Consider the following 19767-nt stretch of genomic DNA (forward strand, 5'->3'; position numbering starts at 1 on the left):
TAAATACTTAAAGGGTTATAAATATACCTATGTTTATTATTGCAGATCTATTCTCACTGTGCCATGGATTGAACTTGGTGGAGAATGCAGTATTAATTGCTCAAAGACAGGCTATAATGCTTCCATAGTTTTCCACACAAAACCATTTTATGGAGGAAAGAAGCACAGAATTACAGCTGAAATTTTGTAAGCCTCTTTCTTTCTTCAGTTAATCTCACTTCTCTCTGCTTAAATGCTGCTTTTAAAGAAAGAAGTCAATTTTATACACCAGTGTAAAATACTGCAACAGCTATATCCAGCAACCTACTAGCATGTCATTAATGTTCTGCTGCAGACCGTTTCGTATTTATTTATTTATACCTGTGTTCTGGTGTATTTTGGTTAGACCCTGTGCATGTGATCTGTATACAGAATTCAGGGGCAAATCGCATCTTACTTGGAGGCCTGCTGTAACAGTAATACAAACATCAGAAAGTGATGCAGGCAAAAAAAACTGGGTTTAAGTCACTTTGTGACACTTTCACATTGATGCACCTCTTTCTTAAACTACTGTTTGTTTTCCAGTAGTATGGGGAAGAAACTTTGAGTTCTTCAAACCTTTTAAAGAGCTCTAGTTCCCTCTAAATCTGTTTTGAAAGCCTGTTACTAGTTTCCTGAACTTTAACTGCAGACCTAAGGCAAGACCTGTCTTATGTTGGAACAGCATTTTCTTTTAAGGCCACTTGAACTAATATATGCAAAACCTCCTGCTTGGAAACGGAGCTTTTGTCTTTTCAGTATTGGTGATTATCACTTTAAGCCCTTTACATCAAAGAGTGTACAGCAACTAGGGTAAAGTTTTGATCCTTTGGGTCTTTTGGTTAGTGTAATACAAATGAAAAATGACTGTTTTTCTCTGTCTAGTTCTCCTAATGACAAGAAACCCTTCTGCTCGATTGAAGGAGAATGGAATGGTGTCATGTATGCAAAATACACAACAGGGGTAAAGCAGCTTTTTTTTTTTTTTCCTTTTCAACAAAAGTGGGAGTTTAAGTGCTTTTTTTTTTTTTTTAATGCCAACTTTAGTAGTTGGAACTCCTGTGAAGATTCCCAAAAGATCACAAGAATGCTGAATTTGGGATAAGAGTCCTGGATTTATTTTGTTAATTTATTATTACAGTAACCTGACTCTCTTCTTGTTATAAAAATAAAGAGAATAGTATGTTAATGTATTTTCTGACAACCAATATACTAGAGTGAGAGGGTGCATACATGTGAAAAGAATGTACAGTATGAAGAACTGATTTTTTTTTTTTTTTTTTTAAACCTCTCACTCTCCAGGAGAATGCCGTCTTTATAGATACCAAGAAAGTGTCTACAATTAAGAAGAAGGTAAGGAAACTGGAGGACCAAGAAGAATATGAGTCTCGCTGGTAAGAACTCTAGTTAAACTGAAAATTAAAACATTTTTAGTTAGAAAAGACCCAAGTTGATATTAAACAGTTTGACTAACTGGATGCACCTAACACCATTCATTGCACGGACAGCTGTGCTCTTCGGTGGGCCCTTGCTGCAGGACAGAACCAGGTTACGAGCAGGTCCAGGTTTTAATGGGGAAGAGAAGACCTGCAGTTCTCAGTCGCATCCTTTTCAGGACCCAATGTAACAGGGAGGTCCAGAGAGCCTCTTTACAAATTTCCCACTTCTGGCAAAAGACTTCTGGCAATTGTGGTTCAATATATATTGGTTTTTATTTCCGTGCTTTTGATAAGCGAGGCCTACCTTAATTCAAACAAATAGTGATAACTAATAACCAGTAACATGTTTCTGCAGCCTCCTAGCACTGTTTGCTTCCATAAAGCAGTCTCCTTTCCATTCAAATTCCTTTTTTTAAGCTTGTGGAAAGATGTAACCTACAACTTAAAAATCAGAGACATTGATGCAGCTACAGCCGCAAAGCACAGGCTTGAAGAAAGACAAAGAGCTGAAGCCAGAGCCAGAAAGGAGAGTGAGACCTCATGGGAAACAAGGGTGAGCTTTATTCAAACAGCGTCAATGTTCTCTGACCTGTAGCATTTTACTGTTCCTTTCCAACTTAATCATAAAAAGCTTACATTTAATTATTCCCCCCCCCTTTTTTTTTCTAGTTATTCCATGAAGATGGAGAATGTTGGGTTTATGATGAGCCACTATTGAAACGACTTGCTGCCAGTAAACATTAAGTGGGTTATAAAAACTGAAAACATTCAAGCCTTGGCTTAGCGAAGTTTACATCTGATACCAAGATAGTCATCAGTTATCACGTATGTAACTTCTGGAGAACCTGTCCCCTCCAATTACAGTGGTTCCTATCTCAGGGATACCGGACTTACTGATGCAGATAAGCAGTTATATAAAACAGAAAACGTCTTGGCTGTGCAGTAACTTAATATTGGACTTTGCTATAACAGTAGTATATTCAGGCTTCAAAGGCAGGCTGTTGGAGCCCTTTTATTAATGCTTCTAAAGCATGGAAGATCTGGGCTGTGAAGTATACACTTTGTATAACCACTGTGAAGGCCATGACATTTGGTATCAGTTGCGTAATATTCCTGGGTCCTACATATTTAAACACCACCAACAAAAAAAAGCAAGACATCATTTAAATCTAGCTCATGTTTGCAATGTGTAAATACGAGGATTCCTTTGAAGGGACAGTTTGTTAGAAAATGCTACATAAATGTTATCTTCCACCTGTATGATAATCAAATCTTTTGGCATTTCAGTGTCTTGCCCAAAATAACTTTGTTATTTTATTTTAGAGATTAAAATGTAACCATAGATAATTCTACTCAATGCATCTTAAAGCTTCATAAAATAGATTTTTCAAACTTCTCTTATGGACTTTTATTTATTTCATAATAAACCTTTGCAGCAAGATTGTTTTTGCAGCTGAGTGATGATCAGTTGTTTTATGTGAAATGTATTAGTACAAGTTTTTCCAGTGGAATCCTTGTAGCTAAACCTAGTTCTTAAAGTAGTTAATAAACTAGCAAAAGGAACAGAATTTGCACCACTCACAGCAGAATTTTTCTGGAAACTTATGTCTGGTCTTACTTCTCTAATAACTAGCTAAAGCTGTAGGAACCGTTGCATTTCTGTGATTTAGCCTGAAGTTAAAGAATGTTTGAGTAAGCAGCTATAGGTAGCAATCAAACTATTTTTTCCTTCCACAGTTTAAATCTAGCGTTAATTTGATTTAACCTCAGTTTTGTCTACTTTGCACATACATAAAAACTAAAAAAGCAGTCTAAGATTGAAGCCTTAAGTTTTTGTTTTTGTTTTCTCCTCCACATGCACTTTGTAATTCCTACAGGAGAACTGCAGACTATTTTCTTTGAGGAAACGTAACTTCTGTTAAGCAATTGCCACAGCACTGTAGGAATGATGCACATGACAGCTTGAACAAAAGGCAGCCCCCACCTTCAAACAGCTGGAGAGGGACACACGGTGTTTTTCTAGTGAAAGGGAAAAAAACCCTCCCCTCTCTCCAGCTGGAAGTCAGCGCTGTGCCTGTTCTTAACAAACTTGGACATTAAGGAGAAAGGCTGGCTGAAAACTGCTTGAGGGAAGCTACCTCGGTACCTGAATGGACTTCCTCATCTCAGCTACCACTGCAGCTTTGTTAATAAAACCAGTTTTGCGATGTTTAAGTTGTAAAAAGCACCTGTATTACACATCACTGCAGGGCAAGATGTTGTTTTTATTTTAATATTTTATGGTAAGGGAGAACATTCAGAGTTGATGTGTAAGCTTTGATGTCCTTGATGGAAGTAATGTTAGTCATCAAGGAGGATGGGGGTAAGAAAGTAAGATGAGGTATTTCACCAGATGAAGAATTCTGTACTTCTGAGACAGCTGTAACCTCTGAGTCCCCTTCATGTTTTCCAAATCCAACCACCTGGAAAAGTTACCAGAAAAGAAATTTGGCTCTAACTTTTATAATTAATTTATACCTCCTTCAATGCTCATCTGCCCTGAAAATTAGATATAGATACTTAAATGCAATCTAATTGACAATATTAATTAGGAAACCAGAAAATATGAATAATAATGTGGATAACTAACAAACTAAAAACCTCACAGAAATCCCAGTAAGGGATGTGGTGGCAAAAGAGTTAGGCAGTATCAGTTTGGCATTGCAGAAGTGGACAACACGGACCCGCCGGGCAACACTCACATGTACACTGAGCACTTTCTTTTCACTGCTTCTGTGAGCTTGGAACCAGGTGACCAGGTCTGATTTAGTAACAGACTTCAGAGCTTCAATCTAAAACCCACAAACATACAGGGATGAGGTGTAAATAGCACAGTGATGGACCAGTTATTTTAAACAAAAATGGTATCATCTCCATGAACGCATCCCATCAGATAAAACAACCCTTTAAGAGTAACATGTATTCTTAGGGTCAGTGCATCACTCTAATAGAATAAATTCCCCTGTTTATACTTTGCCTTTAAAACATGGCTGCAAAAAGGTAAGCAAGTGCTCATGTTCCATTTGGCATTATTTTAAAAAACAACAACAAAAAAAGAAAATTGCATTACTTGCACTTTGAAAGGAATTCATAACTAACTACCTCACGGGCAAGCCTGTCGAAGAGATACTGCTGCGTCACAACTTCGTTCCAGTTCCTATCTACTTCTTCACCAAGATGGGAGTCTTCACATTCTTTAAGCTTTATCAAAGCTGTAACCTACATTTGAGAAAAAACAAAACAACTGGTTTTAAAGGGTTTAAAGTATCTTAATTTACGATCTATCTATTCATCTATTGTGTTCAGTGATACTAAAAGAAATCCTAAATTACATCGAACAAGGCAGTTACTTGTTTTCAAACTTAACTGTAAATTTCCAGAAGAGCAAGAGGCAACAGAATGAATGCAGACAGGGAGAGGCAGGAGTCAAAAATGAGGCCTTTGTGCAGAAAGCCTCAGAAATAAGCCACTAGGTGTAACCACATCCTCCAGTTTCAATAGCATTTAGCAGTTAAGGAAGAGCTTTTTAAGATCAACTTTTACCTGGGTGCTAAACGCTTCTTCGGTTAAATGCTTGATTTTCTCTTCAAAGCAAGAAAGAAACTCCTCTATTTTCTTGTCAACCAATTCAGAACTAAAAGAGAGTTAGTTAAATCATCTCAGAAAAAAAAAAAACCAATACTGAGGTGTAAAGTAGCAGAACAGCAATCAGTTAAACATTAAGAGGGAATACTTGGGCCTCTGCCCCTTCCCTGCATTTGAAAGAGCACACAGCTGTGACCACCAGCTTTTTATATTCCTTGTTATCAGGAGGTAAAAACCAGTGCTCAGATCTTATTTGTATTAAGAAGAACTTTATACAACCAACGTGCAAGAGGAGGTAGCTGCTGCAATGTTAAACCCCTCGGGGACCCAAGCTGCAGTAAACTAAACACGGCCGCGTTCGCTACAGCATGCTGCATCAGGACTGCAGTTTAAATTTCAGCTCTGAGCCCTGCACGTTGACAGGTAAATGCTAATCACTTAAGATAAAAAGAAAGAAAGAGGGTATGCGATGTGATGGATTGTGACACCTTTGAAATATTAAACCTTCATAGATGACAGAACTCAATACTGGAAGTGTCATTTAAATGTAAAAATCAGAGGTAGCAGTACTCTGTGCCAATTAAACTTTCACTGACAGAGAAGCCTTTTCATAGCTGCAGCTATTTCATATATCCGCTTTAACTTTGACAGATCTTCTCCCTAGTACAGGTCATTGGAGGAAATACCTGTAGTTAGCCCCAGCTTTAACCAAAAACATAGTAGTGGTCTGGCTGCAGAAACTGGGTCAGAAGAAAAGCCAGGCAGTGTTCTCTCCTGGGAGAATATGTTCAAACGGGCAGGGTGATATTTTATTTAATCGTTGAATTATTTATCTCTATTCAAGTTAGGACTGCAGCAGTTTCAGAAGCTGGAGGCTCTTGCTTTTGCTTCCGTCCCTATGTCAGCAGTGTTACAAGCTAACGCAAGAAGTGCTGCTTTCAGCTTCCCTTCGGGATCATATACAACTCCCTCGTTCAATAAAAGCTGCTGGCCTGAAACAGGTGAACATTACTGCATATAACTCTTACATGAGAAGAGGTGCACTCCAAAGCTCAAGCAAAAGCAAACTTAAGTCAGCTGTGACCTGTTCTACTAAAACAAATAAAAGATTAAGTGAGCTTCACTCAGCACTTATTCTTCAGCTGGATGTTGTGCAAGTACATTACTTAAACAAAATACAGCATGTAATATGGCCACATATTTAGTTTGCTACCTCACTATATCCAGTGGGTCTTAGACGCTTGCTACCTAATAACATGCATCATCCACTGACCGCCCTGTTAGCCATCACTTTTCCAAAAGCCCGTTGACGTACGTACACGCTCTACACCGAGGTCTTTCACATTCAGGCTACAGCTGCAACAGGTGCCGAGTACAGCATCCCTTTACACAGCAAAACTCGATAAACTTGAACGTTCGCTCGCCCCATCGTTCCCCCGGGGCTCTTGAGCACAACGTTCCTCTGTACAGAATGTACCCGTTTCAATTTCTTTCACGCGCCCGCAGCGGCGCAGTGTGTCGCGGTTAATGCTCTTCACAGCAATGGGCAAAGAAAAGGCTGTGGCCCACAGGTGCGGCCTAAAGCCTGCGAGATCACTTTGACCAACCGCTGCGGAGGTGGATCCTGCGTGAGCCTCCTGCAGCCGAACCCGCCAGGCCCCGGTGCCGGTGCCGCAGCCCCAGCCGGACACGGGGCAGAGGCCCTGCTGCCCCCAGCAGAAGCGAGCGCAGGCAGCTCTGAGGCGCCTGACCGCTGCGGCAAGGCTGGAAACATCAAGCACTGTGCACTTACTTGTACTTAGTTGCCTGCGTTGCTACAGTGACGGAGAACCCAAGAATCCCAGAAGTATTCCTGCAGGTGGGGTACACGTGGTAGCTTAAAGCACAGGGAGACAAAAAAGTCATTCCACAAGCACAAAAATTCTCATCTACAGCACAAACCTACACGTTAGAATAGTGCTGGCACTTTACAAAACAATCTCAGTTACAAAGCCTCAAAATATTCTTTCCTCCATCAAAGCACTTCAATATTTTCTCATTTTTAGGAAATCCTTTGAAGCCTTGCAGAGTATTTGTGTTTGATAATTCCTGCAAACCAGTTCAAACAGAAAGCGATACACCTGCAGCTGTGAAAAACTCATTCCAGTTTCTTGGAATAGAGGATGCCTCCGATGGAGTCTTACCACCACAGAGTCGCTATGAAAACAGCGATGAGCACACGGAATGGCAAATTATTTGGGAAATGGAAAGAACAACTTTCTGCTAATTCCAAGTTAGCTTACTGCTAATGAATACAATTTTTATAGGAATCTAGAGCAATTCGGCTGGAGTTTGTGTTGAAGGGTGCTCTTGGTTTTGATGTGTAATGCTGCTGTTTCAGTTACAATAAGCCAGGAATTAGCCACTGTGCAGGAAGTAAAAATACTAGGAAATAGCAAAAGCAGGCGAATAAGAGCTACGCTGATACAGTGCACTCACCCAAGGGTTTGCTTGGTTCTCAGGAAGTCAAAGCAAGGCTCTTCCATGTGCATCTGAAACAGAGCACAAGTGAGTTACAGAAGCAGCGATGCTCCTCTGTAGCCACCCCGGATCGCAACATGGGAAAAAAATGAACTGCTGCCTTTCCAGCTTCACCCGCTGAACTAGGAAAGGTCTCAATCTTCTGGGGTGGCAGTGAAAGAAACGTTGCCTCCCCTACTTTCCATCACTGAGGCAGTTTGGGTATCCTGTCCCGACCACTCAAAGTCTAATCAGTGAGCAATACTGTCACCTTTGTGTCATTTAGCCCCATGGCCTTAACTTAGTTCCAGGCACTGTTTTCAGGGAAGACCCTTTCATGGGTTGGGACTACTAAAAAAGCCTGCTTGGAAAGACACAAACACCAGCCAACTTACCACAAGCAGCTCCATGAGGGTATATTCCCTTAAATTCCTGGCACCTGACTAAAAAGAAAATTGAGAAGAATTTAGGGTGATTTCATGGAGTTAGGTGCTACAGTCCAGACCAAGGTGACAGCTGCGACATACAAGCCTCAGCCCAGACTGCAGCATTAAGGACATTATAATTCACAGCAGGGACAGTCAAAAGTGCCTGAAAATGGCTTTCAAAGCAGGAGAGAGGGGTTTCACCCAAGACCATAAGATCGGTCATAAGGAAGCTAGGAAATAACTAAGGCACAAAACCCAGCTCCTATCCGCTAGCACAGGCGGGGGGGGGCAGATGCCAGTTTGAGAAGGGAGGAGACCGGCATGATGACACGTACCCGCACCCCCCCCCCCCCCCGCACGAAACACCACGTGCTTTGAGAGCCCACCAGGGGTTAGCCACCGAGGCCAAGGGGCTGCATTTGTGCTAGTTTTCACCGCACGCCGTAAAATCCCTCTCCAGAGACTGGCTCTCAAGACTGTGACGTAAGTACAGCTACAGCATCAGCAAGTATCAGCGGGAATGAACTTGTACAGACAAAGCTAACACGTTACCTGGTAATAAACTGTCACTTCAGAGTTGGCATCACCTTTGTTGAGCGTTTTCACCTTACAGAGGAGGTGCGTGTTTGGCAGATCCACCACCCGGAACTGAACGGGGCAGGGATGGGCCAGAGGAGCGAACTGGAGCTTTCTGAAGTTAGTACAAACAGCAAAGTGTCAAACCCCTGCTCACATCTTGGCCAAAACCAATACAACACCCCAGACGTTTACACTCCCCAGTGGACATTATTTTCCTCTTCCCAAAACCGGAACAATGTCCTGCTTAAGCTGCCGTGATGAATCACCACCTCCAGGGAACACCGGCAGCACTGCACCCAGGATGGGAGAAGACAGGTTCTACATCGCTCCCACCCTGATGCCTTCCTCCAAAGAAGGATCTTAACTTGTTTTTAGTTACCCAGTGAGAACTGCGCTGGAGCCAGAGATACTCACTGAACAACGTAATTCAGAAAATCCTTTGCTTCCTAGGAGAGAAAGCATAAACATAAGCTTTATTTAGAAGTGAATTATTAGCCCCAGTTCACAGGCACACGCTACAGTACATTGCTTGAGAAAGTGATCCCCGAGCAGAGCGCAGCCACGTTCTGGCACTCCACCTACGTCCCCGCAGCCTCCCCGAGGACTCGCCCTCTCCTAAATCCCCCCGAGATGTCAGCAGGGCCACCTCCACCTCGTGCAGCAAAGCAAAGCGGACGTCTCCAATCAGTTTCTTGCACTTTAACTTCCCAGCAAGGAGAGTGCAAAAGCCAGAGAAAAGCTTCCGCCATCCCAACAGCGCGGGATGCATGTGGGAGGGCCCCTCTTCCCAAAAGGCCCCTCTCTCGCACATGAAGCTGAAGTTTGGGAAGGAGACTCGGGCTTGTGTGGAGGGAACGGGAGCACGTAAGTGAAACATTAGAACTAATGCAGGAGTTACAGGGTTGCATGCGCGGTAGTGTGACAGGAGCTTCGCTCACGCAGAAGCGGCAGCAACAAAAACGTTTTGAATGAAGATTCTTCAACAAATTGTGATTAGACTCTCAGGCCTCCTGCTGCCCCGCAGCCCAAGAGAGGGCACAGCTGACATTGCAAGAACCTGACCTCCAACAAGGCACGAGCAGGTTTTCCTCAGGAGGCTTTAAACGGTTTGAGGACAAACGCTGCCAGCTAAGACAAACTTCTTAGCATAAATCACATCTGCAGAAGGCTCCTCTCCCTAGCCAAACATGTGCACTCATGATGCTGCATTCATGGGGCTAAGCCCTGTTACAACCCTATTTTAAACAGCTTCATGGGATTATGTGTCACCTAGTCCCAGGGTAGAAGTCTTCAACAGATATTGCAGGTGTTAAATGAGATTGAAGATGACAGGCCTTCAGTGAGGTTTACTCGAACCACGCTGGCAATCCAAATTCCAGAAAAAAATGTAGTTCAAGGGAAGCCTCCCTCTGTAGCACCACCATCAAAAGTTGTCAATATCAAATAAATCAATATATCAAACAATATCAAAAAATGGTGGCAACAGTGGCAACAGGCTACAGGCATATTTCCACCACGTCTTCCCCTCTCTGCAGTTCACATCCGAATTCCTGAAGAAAACCCCTATTCAAATGGGCTATTAAGGGCTCCCCAGTGACTCATCCACACTAGTGCTCCTCAGTTGTCAGTGGTGAAGCTGCCCTGCACCACCGAGCCTCCAGATTGCCAGTATGGAAGAGGCAGCAGCAGGCAGTTAGCAGCAGCAGCAGCGTTAGAGTTGCGGCAACTGCATTTAAGCACATTTTAAGCAGGAGGTTCAATAAGGGTCAGCTGCTGAAGTTATGCTTACTCTGCTTGTGAAGTTTCCTTGTACGAGACCCTCCACGAAGAGCTGCGATTTGAAAGCCTTAACAAAGGATGAGAGAGACTCGATGGAAAGACCATTCATCAGCGTCTGGTACTTATCTATCATGGACCATCTGCTGTGTTCTAAAATCAGGAGACGCACGTCCCTGCAGTGCAAGGAGGAAAACAAAAAATCACAAACCGTCAAGAGCCGTTTCACGTAAAAGATCCCATTTCCGACTCAGGGACGTACTGGAGACAGGGAGATGGTAGCCAGAAGCACTGCTATGGGCTCAGCCCGCCCTCCCCACGCAGCCGCTGTCAGCTACGGCCAGGTTCAGCTAGCTGGATCCCTGGCTGCAGAGCCACTCGAGCTCCCTAAGGCACAAGCTAACCTGGAAGAGCCTCCACGAGCACAGGGCAGATTCCGGAGCTCTCCGGCTCGACCTCAGCCCTTAGGGTGCTGCCCCCGTCTGCCCTCTCATGGACACTCACTTGGCCAGGGTCTCAGGCTTGATGAGGATGTTGAAGTATGTCTTCTTCAGCTGCTCTGTTATCATTTCAAAAACCGCCGGAGTAAAGCTGAAGTCAGACAAGTGATCAATGATGAGCTGAAATAGCAGCTGGAAAGAAAACAGTTTCAAGTCATTTTTGGAAAAGACGACCAGTCTAAACTGAATTTCATATACATATAAAAAAAATCCCTGTTTGATCAACATCAAAAAACACAGTGTTACTAAAGCACATTCCTCAGTTCTCTTAGACATTCTTCACCAGACAAATCACTAGACAATTATATACCAAACTACAGACAGTTTCAAAAGGACAGCATTTTTTAAAAGTGAATGAAATAATTTCAATATCTTAAATAAACAGGAGTTTTTGCATTCTGTTGAAACAAACCTAGCCTACAACATCAACACTTCCGTACTGGATATTTCAGCTTTTCCTGTTACAGCTGACTGGCTTCACAACAGAGCAATATCTGTGATTAAAAAAGGATCAGGCTATTTGCATCTCTGGCTTTTTCTGTTAAATCTCACGTTAATATGTCTGATGGATGATTGACAGTTTTGGTAAAGACTCCAGTCCAGCCCTTGCACCGAAAGGCTAAGGAAGCTGGGCAGTTCTCTCCTCTCTGAGGAGAGTTATCTCCAACCCATACGTCCCTCCACCTGGGCCTGCCGCGTCCTGCCCGGGCAGCAGCGAGGGAAGGGGAGCAGGTTCCCTCCCACCCTCGGAGCTTCTACCAACCCAACAGAGAAAACCTGCGTCCAAAATGAGCACGTTCAGAAGCTGCATCTCCCAAACCAAATCGCAAACAGAACTGTTTTTCAGACACGTTTCTCCGGACAATGTGCAAACAGCCTTAGCTTATAGAGAGTCAGGTTTTAACACGCTAAAGGAACATGGGAGACTCACAGCCCTGTTTAAAGGCAAAGCTGCTAAAGGGTTAACGGAGGCACAGCTACTACTTGAAGGAAGCCAGCCAGCCAAAGGTCAGTAATTTGAGCTTGTGAACAAAACTGTATCTTTATACACGAAAAAGTGTTTTCTGCATTTCCTTATATCTGAACACATATACAGAGATACACATTTTCCAATTAAAAACACCCCATCTAAATACTAAAAACTCCAGCCAAGAGACTTTTCTAAGTCATTCTAATGATACGGAAACTGAATTTTCTAGGCCAGTCAGATGAGCAGCTCCACTACTGCTAGCAGAAGCAGCACATGCATTGAAAAGAAGCCTGCACGCGTACTTAGCAGATTAGCGGTACTTACAGGTAGTTTATGATTGAACCCTTTCACTCGAATGACTAAGCCATGTTCTCCAGCTACTAGCTTGTATTCCAACTGAGCGACGTCTGCTTCGTAAGCTGGTTCAGCAAGATTGTGGGAAAGGATGTTTACAAACGTATCAAACAATACTATGCTGCGTGGAGAAGGGGGCAAAGAGTCAAAAAAAAAAAAAGGATGAAATAGGAGAAAGAGGAAAAAAAAAATCAGGGCCAATGAGTCTGATGGTACACATGAAAAGTTCTCCAACAGAAATGAATACTTGAGTAAAATCAGATTCAAAACCAATTTTCAGAAAACCTGGAAATACAGAATGCCAAGTTCACTTTGCCCAGAAAGCACACAAAACTACTTAAAAATTATTTTGACATTCAACTACCCTTTGCACTGAATAAGATTCCAACTTCGTACGATTTAAGATTTCTCAAAAAGTAGGAATGCATATTGTAACACGCCAATGCTCAAAACTGTGCATAGTCACACAGAAAATGAGATTTTTACACTTTATGTAAAGGATTGGGGGACTCCCTCAGGTTTATTTGAAGAAGCTTCTGCTATGCTGAAGACTTGAGTAATGAGACTGCTATTTATCTACTGAGCTATAATAAAAACTGAAATAAAAATAAGCTACAGAGAATGAGGCTGCAAAGTGGGAACTACACTCCTGTACTTCCAGATTTTTGTTATTGCCCAGGCTCCAGTTCAACTTTCAAACCAACTAAGTCCCAATGAAAACATTTATAAAAGCATTCCCAAAGCATTCCTTTTGCAGGTCTCAGCAGAATTATAATAAAACCACTATGAAAATTGTTACAAATGACAGCGCTAGCCTAAGATTAGCTGAAGTGCTGCACGTGCAGAACTACAGCCCCGAGGCCTGCGTAACAAACCGCGGGATCCAAATGCTGGCGACGGTCTCTTCACCTGCTCCTACCTGCTCCCAAGTTGCTGGGTTTGGATACGGCTGTGGACGGCTCTTTTTCCTTACCTGAGCACTTCCTCCTGGTACGTGCACTGCTGCCGTTAATATTAATTTTCCAAAACTTGCACGGGGAAATGACGCACCACGCTACTTGCATACGTCTGTCTGCTACAGTAATGCTCTGCTGCAAAACCACCCTTGCCCAGCTACAGATAAAACCACTACAGAAGCGTAAGAACATGAGGAAAGGTAGCCTTAATTTATTCCACTTTAAAATTAATCTTTTTCTGTACTTTTTGGCTATGCACGAGAATTCAATTGCTCTGCAAGATAAGCACAAATAACGTAATCCTTACTTTTCTGCAGACTGCTGTATCAACGGAGAGATCAGATGGAAACGAACATAAGCTGGTGAGGAGAAAGAGACTTAAATGAGCAATTGCATAAAAGGTGGCAGCTTTCCAAAGCCAAATATATTTCTGTCGGGTTATTTTTGGTCATGATTTGACCATGACATGACCATGACTAATGAAAATGGTCATTCAGCTACAAGAATATAGTTTTGCTTATATTACTCATCACCAAATGTCTTCTAGTTTTCAGCCCCAAATCCTTCCTAAAAAAATATCAATATAAACAAAGGGGAGTTCTAAGAAAATCCCACAAAAAGTCTGTTTACCAGACCCTAACAATTGTGACATTCTGCCTGAAAACAGCAATACATTTTCCACACTTATCGCAATTCCAGCTTGCGTTTTTCTCTTTCTGTAGAAGCGATTGCAGTCTTTCTAACTAAACTTGCTTCTTCATTCCCAAGCCCTGCTCCCAGTCACGTATTCTGTCTGCCAAATTCTGTCCATAGTTAAACTTCCAGAAGTCAGTATTTTTCAGTAATTTTAACATGAGGTATCAGCAGTACTTGCTACAGAGTAGTTTACCTGCTTCTCTTCTATCGTGGCTGATAAATATATCAAAAAGACTATGGAAGAGCTGACAGTAAGAACTGATTTTAAATGGTGAGCACTATTATGGGTTACTGCCCTTCAAAAAAAAATTCCAGCTGTTAAAAATAGGGATTTCCTGCAAGGAAAGCCCTAAGAATCTAGGTATATCATTGGTGGACCTGCAATTCCAAACAGTCCTCAGAAGAGATGCACAAGTTTTGCATGGAGTGTGCAGCTTGTCCCACACTATGAAAAAGGCTGTACCCCTTCCTCCTCTGATGTACAATTTACATTAGAAAAGGCAAATCTCAGGGTTACCGAAAAGGGAAAATGCAATTTTACCATGCAGCAGTGACCCGAAGCTTGCAAGTCACAGCTGAATCACAGAACTGTCTTTTCACACTGCAGGAACAAGTACTCACAGTGCTGCGCATAAGGGGAATCCAGTTCACAGCTGGGACTGGTCATATTATTAGGCAACATGCAAGTAAGTTGGCATCTAGATTTTTATAAACAACCTAAACCAAAAATCTTTCATAGCATTAAACAGCTGCATATCCTTATATCCAGACTAAGACAAACCAGAGCCAGGACTGGCAAAAAAAAAAAGAAAAAAAAAAAAAGAAAAAAAAAAGAAAAAAAAAAGAGAGAGAAACAAGTTTCTGAATGGTTGAGAAAAAAAGAAAAGCAAACAGACTACAGATACTACGACAAAAGTCTGAACACACCTTTCTTGTAGTTAGACAAAAAGGAGGGTTATATGGCACATATATATATATACAAATGGCAGGTAAAGCAGCACTCTCACATGAAAGGCAAAAAGTAGCAACAAGCCCCACAGATTATCAACACTACTCGAGTGCCCATTGCTTCAGAGAATTTTTTCTTTTTTTTCTTTTTTTTTTGCAGTTTGTGAAGTACACAAAATGGAAGCCAGTTACCTTTTGGGATTTTGAATTTATCATCCTTCCTGTACCAGAGGCAGCCTTGTTGTGTGCTTAGTGTTTTGACCGGATATTCTGTCTCAGGGCAGTCAGCAACTTTCAAAGCAAAGTCAGTGGCTAACAAAAAAAACAAAAAAGGGAAGTTACTGTATCTCATAGCCACAGTGAGGCCACATACATAGAGGTCATAGAAGTCATGCTGGATTAAGCAAATAAAGTTCCCCTTCTCAGGTGTCTAGAGCTCTCTGTTAGTTCTCACTGACTGCATGAGGCCTGCTCTGTTATGGTTATATGATCTATAAACTTGCATCTTAGAAAGAGTCGATTCTCAAACTTATAAATAAAAGAGTATTAAATAAAATGCAGATGAACATAGTTCCCGTGTTTTTTAATTTACAGAAAAAAGTTAATGTTCAGATGGAAATAAAAAATGTGTGAAAACCTTAGCAAATTCTCAAATAAATTATTGGGGGAAGATTTCATTCATGCTCAGGTGCCTTACCTATGTATTTGTTTTCTTCTGGAAGGTGTAAATCCTGATTTAGCTCAAAGTCACTGGCCCATAAGTCACTCCAGTATTTGTCAATATCTATTAAAAAACACGAAATGCATTTTGTTCAACAGGAAGCTATTATTATTCTATTCTCTAGAACAGTCGCTTCATCTCTTAGCTTCTACTGCCTCCACCAACATCTGCAGTATGACAGAGTTTCTTCATGTCATCTGGTTCATCATAATTCTGTCTAAATCCCTTCCTAAAGCTCTCTTGGTGCAGGACCAAAGCAGCCCTGTTTAAAAGCAAATCAGGCCTGCATGCATTAGCAATCCAACTAACCAACATGCCTCGTCCTTCGCTGCTGGTCCGTACTTGAGCAGCCGCCAAGAGGAGGGCTCACTGCAGTCCCTCCCTCCTAAACACTGCTGAACCAGGGAGAGGGAATCAACTGATACTGCACAAAGAACAATTACACACTAGGACCGAGTACCTGAGCAATAACGAGGTCAGCTTAGCACTGAGCACCCATTTACCTTCTTTTCAGCGTGGCTGTATTTTGTGTTGTCGCCCTTTCAATAACCCTAGTGCATAAATCAGACATTCTCTAAGTTTTCGCTGCTGTTTTACCTTCCACACTGTACTGCGTTCCAAACCACTTCTCTTTTAGATGACACTGGCCCTCGTTGGCAGCAGACAGCAAAACGAGGTTGGCTCTCTGAGGTGTGAGCTGGTTAAGGGCATCAGCAATGATCTGCAAGTTCAAGACAACGCTTCAGTTCAAATGCAACTCTGTCTCTGCCTGACCCTGCTAAGAGGTCTTAATCTCAACACACGAAGAACAAGACATTATAAGCTTAAAAAGAGATTTGCCTTCTGAATAAAGAAAGTGTGATCCAATTAATGCAAAAAACGTGCCCCAGTATGCCTACATTTTCCCTTCACCAAAACATACAGTCGAAGTTCGAAGAATATTTACCTCAGGCTTGTATTCAAACAGGAGCTGGTCTCCTGTCAAAAAATCCTCCTTCTGAAACAACTGCATATTCTCACAAAGGCTTTCCACATAGTCAACTGGATCTGTCTATAAATAAATAAATAAAGCTATTTTTCACATAATCAGAAACTAGAATACCAACTTTCTGTGCTGAGAAGAGCTTGAGTGGTCAAGTATGTTGAGCATGGGTTGCAAGCTGTGTTTGTTACTGCATTTAGTTTCAGTTATTAAACCAAATATACTTCATAACCATATCTAATGCTCAGGACTCCTCTGAGGATCCTGAAACATCAGAGACATCACCTTTACAGAAGAAAGAGTCTTTAGCATGTGCTTTAGCATTAGCCAAGTTAAAATCCCAGTAGAATGAGCTCCTTGCCTCTGGGAACACAAGCAAGTCTAGCAATTCAGGATTTAAAGTGATCTGGAACCTAGAAAGAGCAAGCTGAGGAGCTGCATGGGCATCTCTTTGATTCTGCTCCTCCCCCAGGTTCTCTGGGAGGATGTGCATCCAGAGAAGGAAAACATCCTCCTATTTGGACATGAAAGTACAGACTGTCCTTTAGCCATGTAAGACTTCCTAGCGGAGAGCTTCTTACTTTGTGCATTTTTTTGAACCAGCCAGCATCATACTGTAAAGATTCTGGATTCAGATACAGACCACATCTGCTCTGAAAAGAGATGAATTTGACACATCTGTGTCTTATAAATGTAGTGGAAAACATGACTAAAAATTTCTTAAGACACTGTACATCTGAGGAAACATTCAGCCTGCCTCAGGGCAGACAGGTGCTTACCCCAAAACCATGCCTCTGTGACTATCATTCTTTAGGATGGCCAAGTAGCAGCTCTTTCCATCAACCACGATGCAGTGGGGTGTCATGACTAAGTCATTCATCTGTCCCAAACACCAGCTTACACAACCCATAAAGGCACACATAAGCCTCCGTCCCTTGCTTGGTCAGTGAAGTCCCTGCGTTGCCAGCAACCTCTTAATGATTACTCAAACTCAACACTATCAAGTGGTCAGAAAGGCAGGACTCTCAATAGTGGGTGTTTCCCCAGTGTGAACTATGAATATTTTCTGTGCCCCACCTGACTTGATCTGGAAAAGTACATATTCTATTAGAGCAGTGTGACAGTTTTGGGTGCATAAAAGGCTAGCTTGCAGCATCAAAAAGAACCAAGACGACTAATATGAAGCTTTCAATACTACAGAACTTCATCTTGATGAAGTCAAACTTCAAATGGGACAACCTCATTTGCAGTGATTAGAGATTGAACATAAAACTGCATGTAGGACAACGGATGTTCTTGCTATGTACGACATTAAATAGCCAGTCTTCAGAGATACTAAGTTTTAGTTGTTCTCTACTGTTATGGGGAAAGCTTTTGCTAGGAGATGCTAGTTGGTTCCAATTTTATAGTAGTTGCATTTTGCTAATGAATTTATAGAAACTGTATTCTGCTAAAAAAAAGCACATTTAAAAGATGCACTTGTAAATTGGTATAAACTTGCTCCTACTAAAAAATCCACTACTCTATTACATACTATTTGGGGTTGTTGGCAGCAGTCCTTGCTGTCTGCATCACTTGCAAATACCACTTTCTTCTAGTATGTGAAGGTCACCAAAGACACTCCATAGTCCTGATCTGCCATTTTGAAGACAATTACAAATGCAAGGATTTGAAAAAAACAGCACTTCTATCATCCTGATGCTCACAGCAGACTGGCAAGTCTTAGAGTCTCTGAAAAGACTTGGAGCATCCGGAAAGAGTTTAGATCCTTTTTATGGTTTACCTACACACCAACAGAAAACAGTGGAGGCATACCTGTTCCTGGTAGTGAAATTCATTAGCTTCAATCTTCTGGATTTCTTCCCATATTCTGTAAAGGAGGGAGGAAAGGATAAAAGTGGATTTCCTCCATTACTCCATCACATTTATCAAGAAACTGAAAAAAAAGCAGTCTTCCAGGAAAGGCATCAAGAGTGAGTTTCTCCACAGTGATGCTTTCAGGTACAAAACCTAGATACCAGTCTTACACACATACATCTCCTTCCATCCAAACATGTTAAAGCATTTCACAATTGGCATCCGGTAACTGCTTTCCAAAGTGGGACAGACATAACCGCAAATTGTCAAAATCTGATATCATATTAACATAAAGGCTAACACCAGAACACCACATTCCTGACTTCCAGAGACCTGTCTCAACAGCTGCACCTCACTATCTATTATTATTTATTTAACTCAGTGTAACCTTACTTTTTACAACTTGCATTTACACTACTTCAGCTTAATAAAATTAAGAATCAGATCACAATAAATCAATCTAAAAGCTCCAAGAAGCAAGAATAAACATTTCACAAACTGGTTTTTAAACTTATATGAAGTTACACTGATACATCTTTCCCACCAAAAAGTGCACACACTACAAATAAAAGGCTAATGGGGAGGACAATCTCAGCAATAGCTGCTGTGATGTCAAACTCTTACCTTTTATCTGGCCCTCTTTTCTGCAACATCTTCAGATACTGAAATACAACATGGGCAACCTGCAGACAGAAAGGAACTGATTAACTTTTTCAGACATTAGGAAAAGAGTAAGAAAATCAAGTTGCAGTAAACCATACCTCATAAAAGTGCTTGTAACCTTCATCAGTCAAAGTCACAGAAATGCTAAAGATGGAGTAAGTAGAGTTCTGCTCAAATCCTGTCTCACCATTTCCTCCATATAATGCAAGAGCCCAAAATCTATGGAAGGGATAAATGCCTGTTACCCCTTTCAGCTTTACTTAAGTTTAATTGCAATTAGCATATTATAACTTTACTTCTATGGTTTCCAATCTGTTTATAGTTTACACAAAGTTTTTCAGCTAAGATGGTAACTCTAGGATACAGAATTTAAGATAAACAGTCAAAAAGCTAAGCTATCTTTGGGAGAACTCTTAAAAATCAGTCACAGCTGCCAATGGTCCATGGACCAAACACAGATCAGAAACCACTTATTTCTTACTTGGGACTATTCTCAGCTTCAAACAATATCACTACAAAAGGCTGATATAAAAAGGCACACTTGGCCTGATTATATTTATCTTTGAAAAAATACAGTTCACCTTTAATTTAGTCATAGTAAAGCATTTAATTACTATGCTTGAAAAAATACATACTTTTTCCTAAGAAAAGAAAGAACACTGCCTTTGCCTTCATGTCCCACCAACCAGGAAATATAATGAAGTGGCTTCACTCTAAAAAAAAAATTAAAAAAAAAAAAAAATGAAGGAGATTAAAT

The 19767-nt window shown here is 41.5% G+C and overlaps 2 protein-coding genes across 4 annotated transcripts in view; one reads left to right on the forward strand and one right to left on the reverse strand.

The window, feature by feature from the left end:
• The window catches only part of OSBPL9 (oxysterol binding protein like 9), a 72454-nt gene extending 69605 nt beyond the window's left edge, over positions 1 to 2849 (forward strand). For all 3 annotated transcript variants that reach the window (XM_067301237.1, XM_067301238.1, XM_067301239.1), the window contains 5 exons: positions 46 to 186; positions 904 to 982; positions 1321 to 1412; positions 1875 to 2010; positions 2127 to 2849. In XM_067301237.1, the coding sequence (XP_067157338.1) occupies positions 46 to 186; positions 904 to 982; positions 1321 to 1412; positions 1875 to 2010; positions 2127 to 2201 (523 nt within the window). In that variant the 3' untranslated portion in view covers positions 2202 to 2849. The remainder of the gene's footprint in view (positions 1 to 45; positions 187 to 903; positions 983 to 1320; positions 1413 to 1874; positions 2011 to 2126) is intronic.
• Positions 1999 to 19767, reverse strand: part of NRDC (nardilysin convertase) — a 32782-nt gene continuing 15013 nt past the window's right edge. Inside the window, exons 11-31 of the mRNA XM_067301236.1 lie at positions 19646 to 19723; positions 19109 to 19229; positions 18972 to 19030; positions 18306 to 18360; positions 16455 to 16559; positions 16106 to 16229; positions 15485 to 15571; positions 14980 to 15099; positions 13451 to 13502; positions 12158 to 12308; positions 10868 to 10995; positions 10377 to 10539; positions 9002 to 9033; positions 8561 to 8699; positions 7976 to 8023; positions 7560 to 7612; positions 6874 to 6957; positions 5040 to 5130; positions 4599 to 4715; positions 4199 to 4288; positions 1999 to 3919 (exon numbers count right to left, since the gene is read on the reverse strand). Coding sequence (XP_067157337.1) covers positions 3722 to 3919; positions 4199 to 4288; positions 4599 to 4715; positions 5040 to 5130; positions 6874 to 6957; positions 7560 to 7612; positions 7976 to 8023; positions 8561 to 8699; positions 9002 to 9033; positions 10377 to 10539; positions 10868 to 10995; positions 12158 to 12308; positions 13451 to 13502; positions 14980 to 15099; positions 15485 to 15571; positions 16106 to 16229; positions 16455 to 16559; positions 18306 to 18360; positions 18972 to 19030; positions 19109 to 19229; positions 19646 to 19723 — 2095 coding nt within the window. The 3' untranslated portion in view covers positions 1999 to 3721. The remainder of the gene's footprint in view (positions 3920 to 4198; positions 4289 to 4598; positions 4716 to 5039; positions 5131 to 6873; positions 6958 to 7559; positions 7613 to 7975; positions 8024 to 8560; positions 8700 to 9001; positions 9034 to 10376; positions 10540 to 10867; positions 10996 to 12157; positions 12309 to 13450; positions 13503 to 14979; positions 15100 to 15484; positions 15572 to 16105; positions 16230 to 16454; positions 16560 to 18305; positions 18361 to 18971; positions 19031 to 19108; positions 19230 to 19645; positions 19724 to 19767) is intronic.

This window comes from Apteryx mantelli, chromosome 8 (assembly GCF_036417845.1).
Source record: "Apteryx mantelli isolate bAptMan1 chromosome 8, bAptMan1.hap1, whole genome shotgun sequence".
NCBI classification, from domain to species: domain Eukaryota; kingdom Metazoa; phylum Chordata; class Aves; order Apterygiformes; family Apterygidae; genus Apteryx; species Apteryx mantelli.